This window comes from Oryza brachyantha, chromosome 5, assembly GCF_000231095.2.
Source record: "Oryza brachyantha chromosome 5, ObraRS2, whole genome shotgun sequence".
Taxonomy (NCBI): Eukaryota; Viridiplantae; Streptophyta; class Magnoliopsida; order Poales; family Poaceae; genus Oryza; species Oryza brachyantha.
In genome coordinates, this window is record NC_023167.2 from 18937589 (window position 1) to 18952487 (window position 14899).

The 14899-nt window shown below is 42.4% G+C and overlaps 1 protein-coding gene and 1 pseudogene across 1 annotated transcript; one reads left to right on the plus strand and one right to left on the minus strand.

Annotated features, from left to right (window-relative positions):
- LOC102700994 lies at window positions 1-8067 on the plus strand. Its single transcript, XM_006654737.3, has 10 exons — window positions 1-416; window positions 3039-3082; window positions 3333-3447; window positions 3531-3606; window positions 4044-4699; window positions 5361-5643; window positions 5727-5997; window positions 6474-6632; window positions 6847-7353; window positions 7445-8067. The coding sequence occupies exons 1-10, from the start codon at window positions 233-235 to the stop codon at window positions 7739-7741; spliced, it is 2592 nt and encodes an 863-aa protein (XP_006654800.2). The 5' UTR covers window positions 1-232; the 3' UTR covers window positions 7742-8067.
- Window positions 8068-8070: 3 nt separating this feature from the next.
- On the minus strand, window positions 8071-10718 carry LOC121054492 (annotated as a pseudogene).
- Window positions 10719-14899: the final 4181 nt, after the last annotated feature.

Sequence of the window (14899 nt, forward strand, 5' to 3'; positions counted from 1 at the left end):
ATAAAGCTCGGCGAAACGGGGAGCGAGGGGAGGAAGGGTTTTGGAATTAGGCCGCCGTTGCGTGGGAGAGCGCAAAGTGGGAGCAGCCGAAACCGAAGCTAGCCGCCGCCGCGCCGCCGCCGCAGAGGCGCCCGGTCGCTCCCCGGGTTTCCAGGGGCTTCCCCGCGCGCGGAGGGTGGGGGAGGAGGAGGAGGAGGAGGAGGAGGAGGCGGGGGGATCTACGGCGGCGAGGATGACTGGCGGCGGCGCGGGTGGAGGGAAGGGGGCGGCGGCCGCGGGCCCCGTCCCGGCAGCGTCGAGGAAGCTGGTGCAGAGCCTGAAGGAGATCGTGAACCGCCCGGAGGCGGAGATCTACGCGGCGCTGCGGGACTGCGGCATGGACCCCGACGAGGCGGTCAGCCGCCTACTCTCCCAAGGTCGGGTCCCCCGTTTCCGCTCTCTTCGTCCCCGCCCCCACCCCCCTCGCCCGCGATTTCGCGCTTATCTCGCGGTCTCCGCACGGGTTCTTCCCTGGATGCGTCGGCGCCTGCAGCTCTCGTCGTCGTTAGGGTTCTAGAAGATTCTTACCGCCGCGTGCCCCTTTTCCGATTGGGATGATTCGTTACCTGGTCTCTGTCATGGCTGCGCTGTGAGCGTGCGGGCCACGGATGCGATGCTCCTATTAGTTTTTTTTTCTTCCGGAGCCTCCTGTCGATTTGACCATGATTTATCCGTTTATGACTTTAGCTTTGATAGATTTGGCCATCTGGTTGTCCTTTGGGCTCCTGCGAAACTTCTTCTCGTTGTACATTTATAGGGTTTCTGTTTAGGTTTCGTGCTAAATGTTAAAGCGTTTCCTATTCTGAACTAGCGGTTAGGTCGATGCTGCTGGTTATATCTAGGAACCCAGTCTCCTTTTGTTTCTTATCTTTTGGTTTTAGGAAATAGTTGAGATTATTGGGAGGAAAACAGATGAACTCCTGAAATTTGAAAGAGTGATTATCTATATCTTTCGCAGGAGTATGTAGGATGGAAGGAGTGGAACGAGTTCATGACTTGAGATTTGCCTTTTGGGCCAATTTACTGACCTTTCTAGTAAATATACAGCACGCTAAAGTTAGCTGCTGGACTGGGAAAGATGATTGTGGTAAATTTAGCTTGGCATATTGGCAGTAGCTGGGAAAGAGTGAAATCGTTAGATTGGGAGTGGAGGTGGACCCTCTGGCTTGGCATATTGGCTAAAAGCAGAAACGTTTAGTATTGCTGTTGCTTCCAAAATGGTTATTTACATTATACTTGTGAAATCAGGATGCGCTGTTTCTGCAGGGTTGTTGCTGAGTTTCTGTTCATACAGTATGTTAGGGGTTTTAGTGTATTCGCTTGGGCTCTTGTTGCTCTCTTCTGTGTTCTAATTTTTGCATTTTTTTAAAAAAATGTGTGCATCACGGATTGTTCTATTGAAACATTTTCATCATTAGATTTTAGGATGTGCTAACCTTACCAATGGACATGGGGCAAGTGTAACTCTATCATATGTATCTGATGAAACAGACTACTGTATGATATTTACTGATTTTACTGGTCCTATCAATGGGAGTAGGCAACTCAGGCCCACCTTTAGTTTGTTTATATGGTAGTGTTAGAACTTTATAACCTTTGGCTTCTGTATCTCTGTAGTAGCAAGTTTCTGAGATTTCAGTGATTTGTGATATTAGTCTTGGCCTCTACTATTTTATCCTTCAAACTGCATTCATTTTCTGTGATCTGGGAAGTTGAATAAAGATTAACTGCCATAGCTCAAAACAGTTGGCAGCTTATCTATTCCACATATGACTTCTCCACACTATTTTTCTTAGTTTGACTTATACAACTTTGTATGGATGGAATTGTATATTTGTGTTATAGCTTTTCTTAACAGAAGTCACTCTCCTTGACTCTTGCTGCTAAGTTTATGAGTGTACGGATGATAGTGGATAGGCCAGGAGTGGGTATTGTCAGCTGAATACCTCATTTGTGAAAATCATAATGCAGTTTCTGGAAACAGCATAGAGGTGTCATTTATCTTATTTGCTTGTTCAGAGTTTATATGCTGCACCATGACTACATATTAAATATCTTATTTGCTGTCATGCTAGTCAGGTGGTTGGGGGGGGGGGGGGGTGTGACTAACGCCTAAACTGATTCAGCGGCACCTTGGCGGCCATTTGATACAGAGTAATATGGATGGGAAGATGACGGAGAAGAGATGATAAGAGAGGGTAAGACATGGAAAGTGAGGAAGAAGAGAGTGAGAGGGGCACTAGGGAAACTGGAAGAGAGGAAGAGGAAGAACCAAGAGAGAGGAGAAAGGCAGCAGGCCAATCTTCCTGTCCACATTTGCTGCCCCCCCCCCCCACCGCCATGTCGTCTGTTGCTGTGTCACAGAGAGGGGGAGAAAGGCAGGAGTGAGCAAACAAAACCCTCTCTAATTATGGGTTTTTTATGGGCCAAGAGGGCATATACTACCATTAAATCAGAGCTGTCGGATTTCACTTTCTTTCGGAATCCTAATCTTTCCCATCGTATCGTTGTCTCCTCGATAGTCGACACTTCCGCACCCTTCCCCTCCTTCCTTGCCTCTTCCTCGTGATCTCCTTCTCTCCCACGAACTACTTACCTGCGCTCGATGCTCGCCTGCCTAACTTGTCGATTAGGGGCAAGTCGTGGTGGCTGCTCTCGTCCTGGTGCCAAATTGCTGCCGAGTCAGTGCCTAGAGCCGGGTTTTGGAGCACTGTTTGCTGTACACACTTGCACGTATTCTACATATGTTTGAGGCAAATTTGTGGTTGTTCTGTATGCAATACAAACACTCTTTTCTGAATTTCATCTCATATTATTATGCCAATTTTATCTTCGTCCCACATTCTTTTGTTATGTCTTTGTTGATAGTACCATCTGTTTTTTTTGTCGGTTTAAACTGTCTATATGTGGCAAGCAACCCAATGTAAACCGCTTATGTTTATTTTAGTTTGCTCTGCCAGTTATGTTAAAATTGATATTTTGTGTACCATTTTTTTCAGATACTTTTCAAGAGGTAAAGAGCAAGCGTGATAAGAAAAAAGAGGTGTGCCCTAATTGCATTATTCGCTTTATTTCATAACCAGCACTCAGCTTTGATTAGGTTGCCCAATACAATTCATTATCATCGCTACCCATGAAGAAGACATTTTGTTCATGTAACGATTTGCTTTTTGTCTGATTGATTCCTTGCGTATAAATTCAGCATATTGAACTAATCTTTTGGAGTTTTGGTTGTCATTTGAAAATCTCTAGCATTGATGAACTTACACCTATAGTTGTTGGCACTTACATAGGTCAAAGAGATTCCTGAGCCAAGATCTCGAGCGACAAGTAATGCTGCCAGTCGAGGTGTAAGAGGCGGTACAGATCGAGGTGGAAGGAACAGTTCTTTCCATTCGAGCTCCATTGGTAATAGGAAACAACACCGTTGTCTTCAATATACATTGGTTGTACTTCCTTGTGACCTTTTTTTGGTTCATTTTAATATTCAGACAATGTGGCTTCAAGGTCAATCTCGGGGCCTGGTATGACATCAATCAATCCCACTCAGAAGCAGACAGTTCCAAGGTAAAGAGAGCATATCCCTTTTGCTGCATAGTTTAAGAAAAGGATTTTATGCAAGCCTGTATCTTTTGAAGGCATAACATTTTTCTACCTGTCTTTTTCTCGGGAACCTTTGCCTTTTCGTAATATGCTCATTTTGCATTATTGTTGATTCTGCTGCTATATGTAGAATTCCATGCAAACTGAATGTTTTTTTTTTACAAAACAATTCTCTTGTTAGATGAATGTAACTCAGTAGTCCATATGTTTGTATAATTCTTCTGAGACCCTATCATTTGAATGCTGTTTTAGACTCAAATGAACAATATGGTATCTGGATGAATTTGGATGATGCATCACACATGACAGTTAATGCACAATAGAAATTTGATCTGATACAATGATGATTCATAATGTTTTTTTCACTCTTTGGGGGTATCTGTGCTCCTTTTTACATGTAGTTCCTCTGTAAACAAAAGTGTGGTTGCGGATGGACCATCAGTACCGCCACAATCGTCATCTGGGTTTCAGCACGGCTGGTCTGGGACACCAGGTCAGTTGTCAATGGCCGATATTGTGAAAATGGGCAGGCCTCAGGCAAAACAGTCTTCTAGCAAGCCTGCTGTTTCCGCAGACAAAGGATATGCTGGACAATACCCTTCTTTGCCCACTACCGTGAACCAGAACTTGAAACAATCTGCTACCACAGTTTTACCAACAGATCCTGACCAGGGGTTACATTCTGCTCAAGATTCTATTCATGTCAAGGATCACAATCTCTCAGCAGCTGTCAACAAGCAGACCTATGATAATGATTGGCTGCTTGTTGACAGACCTAAGGACGAGCCACAATCAGGAAATCAATCAGCCCTACCTGAGACATCAGGCGACCAGTCATTATATGAGTCATCACTACAGTCATCTACGCTGGTTGCTGGTGTGATTAACCCTCATGAAAATTCTCATTTTGATGAGAACAAACCAGCTGCAATCGCATCGGTAAATGCTTCCGAGAGACACTTGGAACATCATGGAGGCAATTCTGAATATAATGATGAGCTGCTTCAGGACTCGAGTACCTATCTACCGCAGAAGAATTCTCTTACAGAAGATGAAGGTGAGTGTAGATCTGAGTTTACAAACTATGTTTAGCTGTATTTCTTACCAATTACCATTTTGAAATCCAATGATATTTATTTGTAGTGTCCATATGATCTTTGGTGTTATAACTTGTTGCATTTGCTAGCATTGGAAAGGCAGCGTATCATTTATTAGTAAATACTTTTTGCTTATGTTGGCGTGAAATACAAATTACATCATGTAATTTTACATTACCAATTTCTAAGTTAATATGACAGGTTCATTTATCCCTGGTCATGTTGAATGCATCTCTGTTTCAATAGTTAGGCAGGTAGTCATGGCAACTGGCAAAGTAACCAATTTCACTGGACAAATTAGATCTATGTTAGTTGCTGCACCTTTTTAGCAGTAGACATTCCCCTACTGTCCAAGTAATATCTTCAGAGTTCAGGCGCCATGCTGTTAGATTTCTTTACGAATAGACAGTCATCTTGCACTAAGTTTTGTAACGCATGCTTGTCAGCAATGCATTACTATGTCATAGTTTTGTGTCCAGACATGCAGTTTATTGTGATTATGTTTTTACATCCTATGTTCCTTTTTGGTTGCTTTCTTTTCCTGGATGCTGTTGCATTCTGGCTTTGGCATGAGGGCATGACCTGCATGTGAATGCTAATTTCTCTTTACTGTTCTTGCAGTTGAGGATTCCAATGCTGATGTAGATTTAGCCACAGAAAACTTCCAGGGTCTAATCCTACATAACGAAGAGTTGGTTGCAACAAAATTAGCTGAAGATAACCCTGCAGTTATAATTCCTGATCACCTGCAAGTTACTGGCTCAGATTGTGTGACTTTGAGCTTTGGCAGTTTTGAATCTGGAGCGTTTTCTGGGCTTCTCCCTGTTCCATCAAGGATCCCTGATGATAACAATGTATTGCCTGTTCTAGAGGAATCTGTACCTATAGATCAAATTGATTCAAGGTTAATTTCATTCCTGCTGTCTTTATCCACGGCACATATTGCTTGTGACATGACTGGAATGACTTTTTTTTTTAATCTTGCAGAGATCAAGATTATTATGATAGTGGCACAGTTACTTCACCAGGAAATGAGAACCATGATGATTCTATTATAGGAAGTAACATGGAGAACCTTGATGTACCTTCTGTTTCACAGCCTGATGTCTTGAGACAAGAAGTGCTTGATCATGCTGGTCTTCAATATAACCTACCGTCTGATTCAAGTGCTGCATATGCAAATACTACACAGCCAAGCACAATGGATTCCTCACAAGGAAACGCTGCACACACCCTTTCCCACCTTTCAAATTTGCTGGTAATTGGCCACTTCTTCCTAAAATCTTCATTTTCATCTGTCAATATGTTTCTGAAAGAGAAATTGTTTCAAATTTGTTTTAGTTTTTTCCTTGAGAATCTTAAGGAGATTCAAGTATTTTGCTGGTTCGTTAGCTGGTAATCATTTAACTCTTCTTGGACTAGTATGATGTAATTTGTGATAGTTTATTAACAGTTTTTAAGTGGTTTTAGCCAAGCTAAGCTTGCTACAATAAGATATTTAGCAGTTTAACCTTGATATTAGACCCATTCTTTTTCTCATAATAACTCTTATCTCAAGATATCAACCGCAGATGTAAACCATTGCTTCATTCTGGAATTGTCTAGAACATTTGAATTGGCTATTTTTGGCTTCATTAGCTGGTCTTTCTATTCTTCTGCCTTCTGCTTGCATGTTTATTCAAATCAGCTAATTGTGCTCCTACGTAATTCTTACTGAACTTGTTTGTCCCCCAGCAAGCAAATTCATTACACAACAGCCTATTGGGGTCAAACATTGCACCTCTTCGGGACTTGGACTTCACTCTATCACCTTTGCTAGCAGCACAATCTATGGCTACAAAATATAACTCAGCTGCACCAACTACTACTGGACCAGCAATCTCCATGCAAGAGGTAATTTAATTACGCAAGCTCACTTTTTCATGGTGTTTTTTTCCCAGATTCATATTCAAAGAAGTATAACTTTAGGAAGAGAGAGGCCCCACATCCTTTATTTATTTTAAAGATGAATTACAAGGGCGTATGGTGCTGGAAGTTTTTGCCTATGCAGTTATCATTCAGCCACAAGTATATTCTCTAATTTTCTTAACATAAATATATGTTTCAGGCTCTGAAGCCTGGAGTTTTCTCGAACACTCAATCTACACAGAATCTTCCAAGTACTAGTGTACCAACAGGGCCTCCTCTTCCTCAGCAATTAGTCCATCCTTACTCTCAGCCAACTGTACCACTGGCGCCTTTTGCGAATATGATTGGGTATCCGTATTTAGCACAGAACTACCCTGCTGCTTACCTACCATCAGCTGCCTTCCAGCAAGCATACTCTAGTAATGGACCTTTCCACCAGTCTCCTGCTGCTGCTGTACCAGGAGGTGCCATGAAGTACAATATGAATGTGCTGCCGCAGCAATACAAGAACAACCTATCGGCTACAAGCTTACAACAGCAGCCTTCTTCAGTGATCTCTGGTTATGGAGGCTTTGGAAGCTCTAGTAATCTTCAAGGAAATTTCAATCTTAATCAGAATGCTGCCTCTGCATCAACAAATCTTGGGTTCGATGAAGCATTGAGCACACCATACAAAGATCCCAATCAATATATGGCCCTCCAGCAGGTAACAACCGCAAGCAATCCTTGTTTTCCTTCAGAAACTTGATATGCGATATATGTGATAATTCATGAATTACTTGTGATATTCCCTTCAGGGCGACAATTCTGCAATGTGGCTTCATGGTGCTGGTTCAAGAGCTACGTCAGCGGTTCCACCGAGCCACTTCTATGGCTTCCAGGGACAGAGCCAGCAGGGTGGCTTTCGTCAGGCGCAGCAACCGCAGCAGCACTCCCAATTCGGTGGCCATGGGTACCCAGCTTTCTACCACTCTCAAAGCGGTCTGACGCAGGAGCACCACCAGAACCCGGCCGAGGGAGGAGGCCTGAACGGTTTCCAGAGTGCCCAATCACAGCCGTCTCACCAGGGCTGGCAGCAGCACACCGGCTACTGAGTGCTGTAGTACCCTTGTTATAAGTGGGGGTTGCTAGCCGAGCATGGCGTGCGTGTATCCTGACCAGCTGCAGAGTCAAGCAGCTCGGAGTAGCTGAGCCTGTGCCTCGAGCGCTGATGATGGAGGGTCCACGCCATTCAACAACAGTTTCGAGAGTGTTTTTAACATGTTGCGTGTGTTCGTCAGACAGATGATTTATGCTTTGTTTTGATAGCTGAGTTATATGTGCCCAAGTGCAGTCTCTTCTTGTAACTCTCTTCTTGAGACCTAACAGGTGCCGTTCTGATTTCTAAGATCTAGCCGTCTTCTCGACCTTCTCGATGCTACTTTTCCTTTTTCTTTTTTCTTCTGAATTTCTGATGTCACAATTGAGTTGCTGTTACTGCAACGCATTCGGTACTGCTTCCGGTGGCTGCTGCTCGTCGGCCGTGTTGGCGATCACGAAGTGCAGAGCGCCGTTGGGCTCTCGCCGGAATGCCCACACGGCGACGTCGTCCATCACACGTATGCCGCGGTCGGCGAGTCTGGTGTTCTCTCTTTGCCGAATCACGGTGTGTCCATTCGAGCCCCTCTTGATCATATCCATGGCGACGGGGGCGGAACGGCTGACGACGACGTGCACGACGAGCCCCGGGGGTCCTTCTTGCCCGTCTTCCTCGGCTTCTTGCCTCCGTCGGGCTCCACCGGCTTCTGCTCTGGCGTCTCCTTCTGGCACTTCTCTTCAACTAGGTTCCCGGCCTTGCGCTCCTCGTCGGAGAGGAGCGGGCAGAGGTGGCGTATGACGGCGGCGCGCGGGAGGAGGAAGCGGCTCTGCTGCGTGTCGAGATCGGAAGCCTCCACTCACTTCCTGCAGATGAAGTGGAGCGGCAGGTCGTCGCGTAGGCCTAGCGCAGGGAGCAGCTCGCCGCGTATCCACGCCGGTGGCGGCTGGGGCGGGGCATCATCATCTCCCACTCCCCTGCGCGACGCAGCGTGCGCCGCCGCCCGTAGCGGGACGGCGTCGATGGGCTCCTGCGCCGCGCCGCGTCAATTCCTGACCTGCCCGTGCTCGCTTCACTCCTTTCCGCGCCGCCGGAGGGACGTGTTCTGCTTCCACAGCATTATTCGTCACGCTCGAGGCATCTGCAACGGCGCTGCGGCACGAGTTCGTCGTCGCCGGGGCTGACGGACGCCGGCGAGAGCGAGAAGAAACCGGGGTACCACTTCTTCCCTGAACCTTCTTGGCATCCTTTCGCACTCTTGTCCGCCTCATTTCCTTTTTCCCTATTCGAAAATCTGTCGCCGACTGCATTGGCTGTGCCGCTGTTAACAAGCGTCGGTAAGTTAATTTGCTAGTAGGTCTGTTTAATCTCTCTCCGTTAAATTACTTCCACGGTTCCACGGTTACAGCAATTTTATGCGGCCGCGGGAAATCAAGAAAATATAAATGAAATCGCTATCATCTTGTCGCGGTGAATTTTGACCGTGGCTACCAAAAGTAAAAACCCAAGAAGCAAATGCATTTGGTCGGAAGTTTATTTCCCCTCCTATATAATATCTCGACCACAAAATAAAAATCAGACATAAATGACTATCGATTATTAAAACCAACTCATTTTACCTTTCCGAATAGTTTTGACGGTGTTTTTTCTATCTCACGTGATACTTGCGTGATATGACAATAGATGATTTTGTTTAATGTAGCCCATAAAACCATAGGGTTTACATGTAAGTCATAGGGTTAATTAGATCCATACCATTATAAATTTATATATTTTAAAAAATATCATTACAATTCAACTAATTGTAAAAATGCCATTACAATTTTATGACTATTTAAAACACGCAATGCGTACTTTTTCAATGCACTTTTTAATTTTTTGGACTATATTGCCCTCCATACTGTTCACCGTACACTTCAGGATAATATTGTAAGTGCAAAGTGTAATTTGGTCAAAAAATTTCTAAATGCACTAAAAGGGTACGCAGTGACATTTTTAAATAGTTATGAAATTGTAATGATATCTTTCTAATTAGTCGAATAGTAATGATATATTTTAAAATAGACAGAATTATAATGACATAGATCTAATTAACCCTAAGTCATATGGACATGAAAAAACAAATAACCATAGAGGTCGCATGTTAATCATCTCCCATCCCTCTCCACCTCTCCCTATGTAGGTGATCGAGCTCATCAAGAGTTGCTGTCGTCTTGCCTCTTATTTCCCCAGCGAGCTTGTTGTTGTTGTCTCGCTAGGAGTTACGATGCTAAACACGCTCCCATCGTGGATCCTTCCCCATCTTCTTTTATAGAGTCTTGCGGCAAGCTCCTTGTTGAGGTGCTACCTTTCCTATAATGGATGTAGCACCCATGCGGAGCAGCGGATAGGTGATGAGAAACACAACTTTGTTTGATCTAAGAGAGGTAGGGTTGGGATAGGGTTTCATCGAACTTTTTTGCTGTCTATGGCTCTATTGTTAGGCCTTGGGCCTCACTGAGCCCCACCACTTAAGCTTGAGCTTCACCCTTAGTCATCGACAATGATGACCCTCTAACGCCGCTAAAGCAATAAGTGAAGGTGAGGAGAAAAGGGAGATAGAGGGTGAGATGATGTGTGTTTTTTTTATTTATCAACATGTGAGTATCGTATTTTTTTGAGGTAAAATTTTCATGTAAGCAAGTAGGTCAAGTCCATGGATCACTAACACCCTATATACAAAAGTCAAATCAACATACTATCGTAGGTATCATGTTGGATAAAACTATGATTTTAAACCATTAGCGGAGACAGTTGGGTAGACGGGGGAGACGATGCACATGCACCCAGTTTTATGGTTGATAGAGTTAATTTAAATCAGAGACTCATCTATATATAAGGGAAGCAAAATGGAATTCTTTCTAATGAGCTGCGCAGCACCCCCAAATCATCTGGCCCAATCTGTTGCTGGCCCATGAAGACGCAGACGCAGACATCCATGATAATCTTCGTTTCATTCAATCTGCCTCTGCCTTCACGAGGAATCGACGATCTGGTATAACTTTCAACTCGTACCGTACCTAGATCCGGCTTGATAATTGGGATGGATTTTTCTCTTCATTTCCTGCTTTGTAAACATCAAAACATTTCTTGCCACGTGACATTTCTTGCCACATGCTGATCGTGTTAGCCTTTTGGAACCACCACGAACGGATCCACCTAAAACTTAAGTTGCACGAAATCACCAACCACTTTGATCTTAAGAAATTAACCAAGATGATATGAAGGTCAAAACCAACTAGCGTAACAGAGCCCGGTGGATTTGGGATAAACACCGTCTCGCACGTGGAACATAAGATCTATGGAACAAACATACAAATAAATTTAGTCTCGTGGCGTGGAAAGATGGCTTGGTGGATCTTTAAGAGTTGTTTAAAATTGATTTTAAAACTGAATTTTGAGAATTAAATTAGAAAGCACATCTCCAACAGTTTATGATTTTATTCCCAATATTTATACATGTCTAAAATCAGTTCTCTCGTATCCTAGGTTTGAGACATATATATGTGTTTCCAAATTCCAATACACATTATTTAGTTTTGAGTTTATTTTGGAGAGAGTAACTTTTATGCCTAATTTTTTAAGATAGACCTAATACATAATTTTGGAAAGTAGGATTAGTATTTTCTTGGAGATGTTTTAACAACTCAAAATGATGGAGATGAACGAACTAGGAGTCTAGGAGTGTAACTAGGATAAATAGTACTAGCAAGCTTATATGTTCTTTTATAAATAGTTGAGAGTGATTTCCAAGCTTTGATCATTCTCTCTCTCTCTTTTTTCACAAATACTATGAGAGATACCACATCTAAAGTATATGACGTGTTAAATATAAACACAAAGCACTTACTCAATGTATTATAATTATTTCAGACAAATAGTGGTTAAAGTTATAACAGTGAAAGTCAATAGCGACATGTAGTCCACTGCCACGAGCTCTTTTGAAGTACATATCTAGGTCTTAAAACTTGTTAAAATATATTACCTCCGTTTTATATTGTAAGTCTTTTTAGCCTTGCCTAAATTCATTCATTGATGAATGTATATACTTTATATATGTGTCTAGATTCATTAACATCTATATGAATCTAGGTAATGCTAGAAAGATTTACATTGTGAAACGGAAGGAGTATCTTCTACGTTCCTGTACTCTCAAAATACATATGTAGATCCTACCACTTCCTAAAGTGTGTTATCATAGTCCCAAACTGACACGAACCTTCTAAAATCTCATGTATCATTGACATGCCATGTCAAATAGGCACTGAGATGGAATCATCGGTAACTCTACGTCAATTGACAACTGAGGGCTACTTACAAAATTTAATCATTTTTTTTCATTTTTCCTTCTTTTGTTTATTTTTCAATCTCCTCTCATTTTCCCTTTCTCCTTTATTTCCCCCCTTTTCTATTCTTTTACTCAACATAAAAAAGAAGTTCGAGATGGCATACTCCGTCAGCGCCATGTATGATTCTTGAGGGCTTGAGATGTCATATTAACAGGTTTTAGAACTTAGATGTGTATTTTAAGCATACGAGAACCTAGATGATACAAATGAATAAGTTTATAGATCCCAAACACTTTACACTTAATAATAAAACAGTGGGAGTAAATCATATTTCCTTCCCCACTTGAAGATGCCCCGAATTTTGCATTATCACCAGGACATTGGCGAAGAGCGCAGAGACAGAAATCGTTTAAGACGAAACTACACGTGTTCATTGTTCAGAATATCTCATTATTCAGTGCAAGGAACATCACTATCAGTTCTGTAAACTAAGATCTCATTCTTTTTCCCGTTTGTAACGCTAATTAAAGCCAGCCATTTAGCACTACCAGAAAGCTCCTCTTATCTTTGCCAAAAGTAATTAACCTGCAGTCACCTTCATCCACATTGCTGTTCCACTTTCGCTTCCCATCGGATGCATTGACAAAAAGAAGAAAAAAAATGCAATGGTGTGGAAAGAGTTTCTCACAGATGATAAGTTTCTCGACGACAAAAGATAGATAAACCAATGCCCAAGTAACAGTAACAGCCAGTAGCTTGTGTGCTTGACAATTGATAATTTGACATAATGCATAGGCTCTGTATGTGCCTGCAATAATCCTATAATTTGACATAATGCAGGTGCTCATCAGAGAAAACTTTTACCTTTCCAAACTTTACAAAGGGTTCATTGTTTGGCTGTCGTATAGAAAAACCAAACGACGTATTTATAACTAAAAAATAATTTATAAATAAAATTTATATATATATATGTTCTTAGCGATATAAAAACAATAACTAAAAGATAAACTCTAATGAAAAGTTATTAAAATAAACTTTAAATTTAAAGCTAAAAATTTAAATTTTGATTTATAGGTATAAAAAGACGAGAGCGCAAGAAAACACAGCGACAGCATGCAAGAGAGCACGTCCTTAAAGCAACTGTGAAGTTGACATTGTGCAATGGATTTATCTCTCTGATCCAGTCCTTCAAAACTGATGATTAACTTGGCAGTTTTGTCTTAGGATAATAAGCCGTGCATAGTTTTTGTATGCATATGGGACAAGTTCAGAGCAGCTAGAAGTGATTTTTTTTAGCAGCTACAAGTTGACTTCCTAATCACACTTTAATCACTCGTAACATTGTTAAGCTGGTGGCGTGCGTTGTTGCACAGTTTAACAAATCAATTTGCAGGGATCACTTCTAGGCTAGAACTATATATTCAGAGACAGCGAACCTAAAACTGCTATGATTAGTGGCGATTAATCTATCACAATTAGTGGATGGGATGCTTGCTTAGTTTGCTCTTCATTTGTCCCTGGGTTCACACCGCGACGGCCCATCAGATACGTGTGAGGACGACGACCTGGCGTTTTTGGCGTGCACGCGACGGGGTGCGCGTAGCGAGCGAGACCGAGGGGAAAGGCCTGGGTGGATCGCCCGCGCCGAGCCGCAACGCATCGCTTCGCGCACACGCAACCCCTACCCCCATCCTTTTCGTCGGCGGAGGGGGCTGTCGTCAGCTAAGTCCGTCGCTGCCTTCCCGGGCCCAGCCATGACGTGGGGCCCACATGTCAGCTATAGCAGTGAGCATTGGGCAAGTGTCATTTTGTGAATTAACATGTGTCAAGTGAGGAGATTCCACGAGGTGTCCATGCAAGCTAATATATGTACGTGTAGGTGTCACGCATCCAAATTCGTAGGAAAATGTTCACTTGCAAGTTCTTGCATGAGAGTAGCTTTCAAAGCTACTGGTTGTCTGGTTCTGATAAATTCAGTTTTTATGTTGGAGTGGCCTGTCTTTAAATCTTGCAACAAACAGACTTGGGTGGTGGTGCTTGAGATGACTTAGACTAAATGATTATCTAAATCTTTCATAGTTGTTTGCATGTATTAAACAACTGAATTAACTATTTAAAATTTTAATGTTAGAGATTTGATGTATCTTGTACTTTGGTGCTAATGTATCCCCAGTAATACAGCACACCCTATCGAGCACAGTTGTTGGATATCCTAATTATTTAAAAAACACATGATATATAGAGGTAGGGGATTGTTCTCGGATAAGAAAAGTTTGCTAGTCGAAACAATTCAACATAGCTAAAGAAGGAGGGATACCTCACAATATAAATACAAGAGCCTCTCGGGAGAGGGGATCAATTAAAAATACTTACACAAGCCACACTATATCAAGATGGAACAACTTTCTCAATAATCACTCACTTTAATCCTATCGACTTTGCCAACATTTAGTAGTAATGTAGGCTAGAATAGCAGTTAGCTTAGGTAGTCTCGTGGTACTCATCGACTGTATATAAAGCCAACACCAAGTTCGACGAATTGAAGCAATGTTATCAACCACTCACCAGTGAGCCTGAACATGTGTAAAAATTCCTATCTCCTTGTCAATACAAAATCTTGCATATCTTGGTACTGGCTAAATCCTGCGTTCAACGGCAAACATAAAAATCTTACCTGAAAATATTATACTACGAGCATTATTTTTTTTCATGAAATGGACAAGTTTGTGAAGTATACATGCAAAAATCCAAAAACCAAAATTGAAAACGAACAGGCCTTAATCATCAACGCAGCATGTTGTTTCTCAAAGGAAAAAAAAAGATTCTCTCTGTCTTTGTGCATGTTCTTC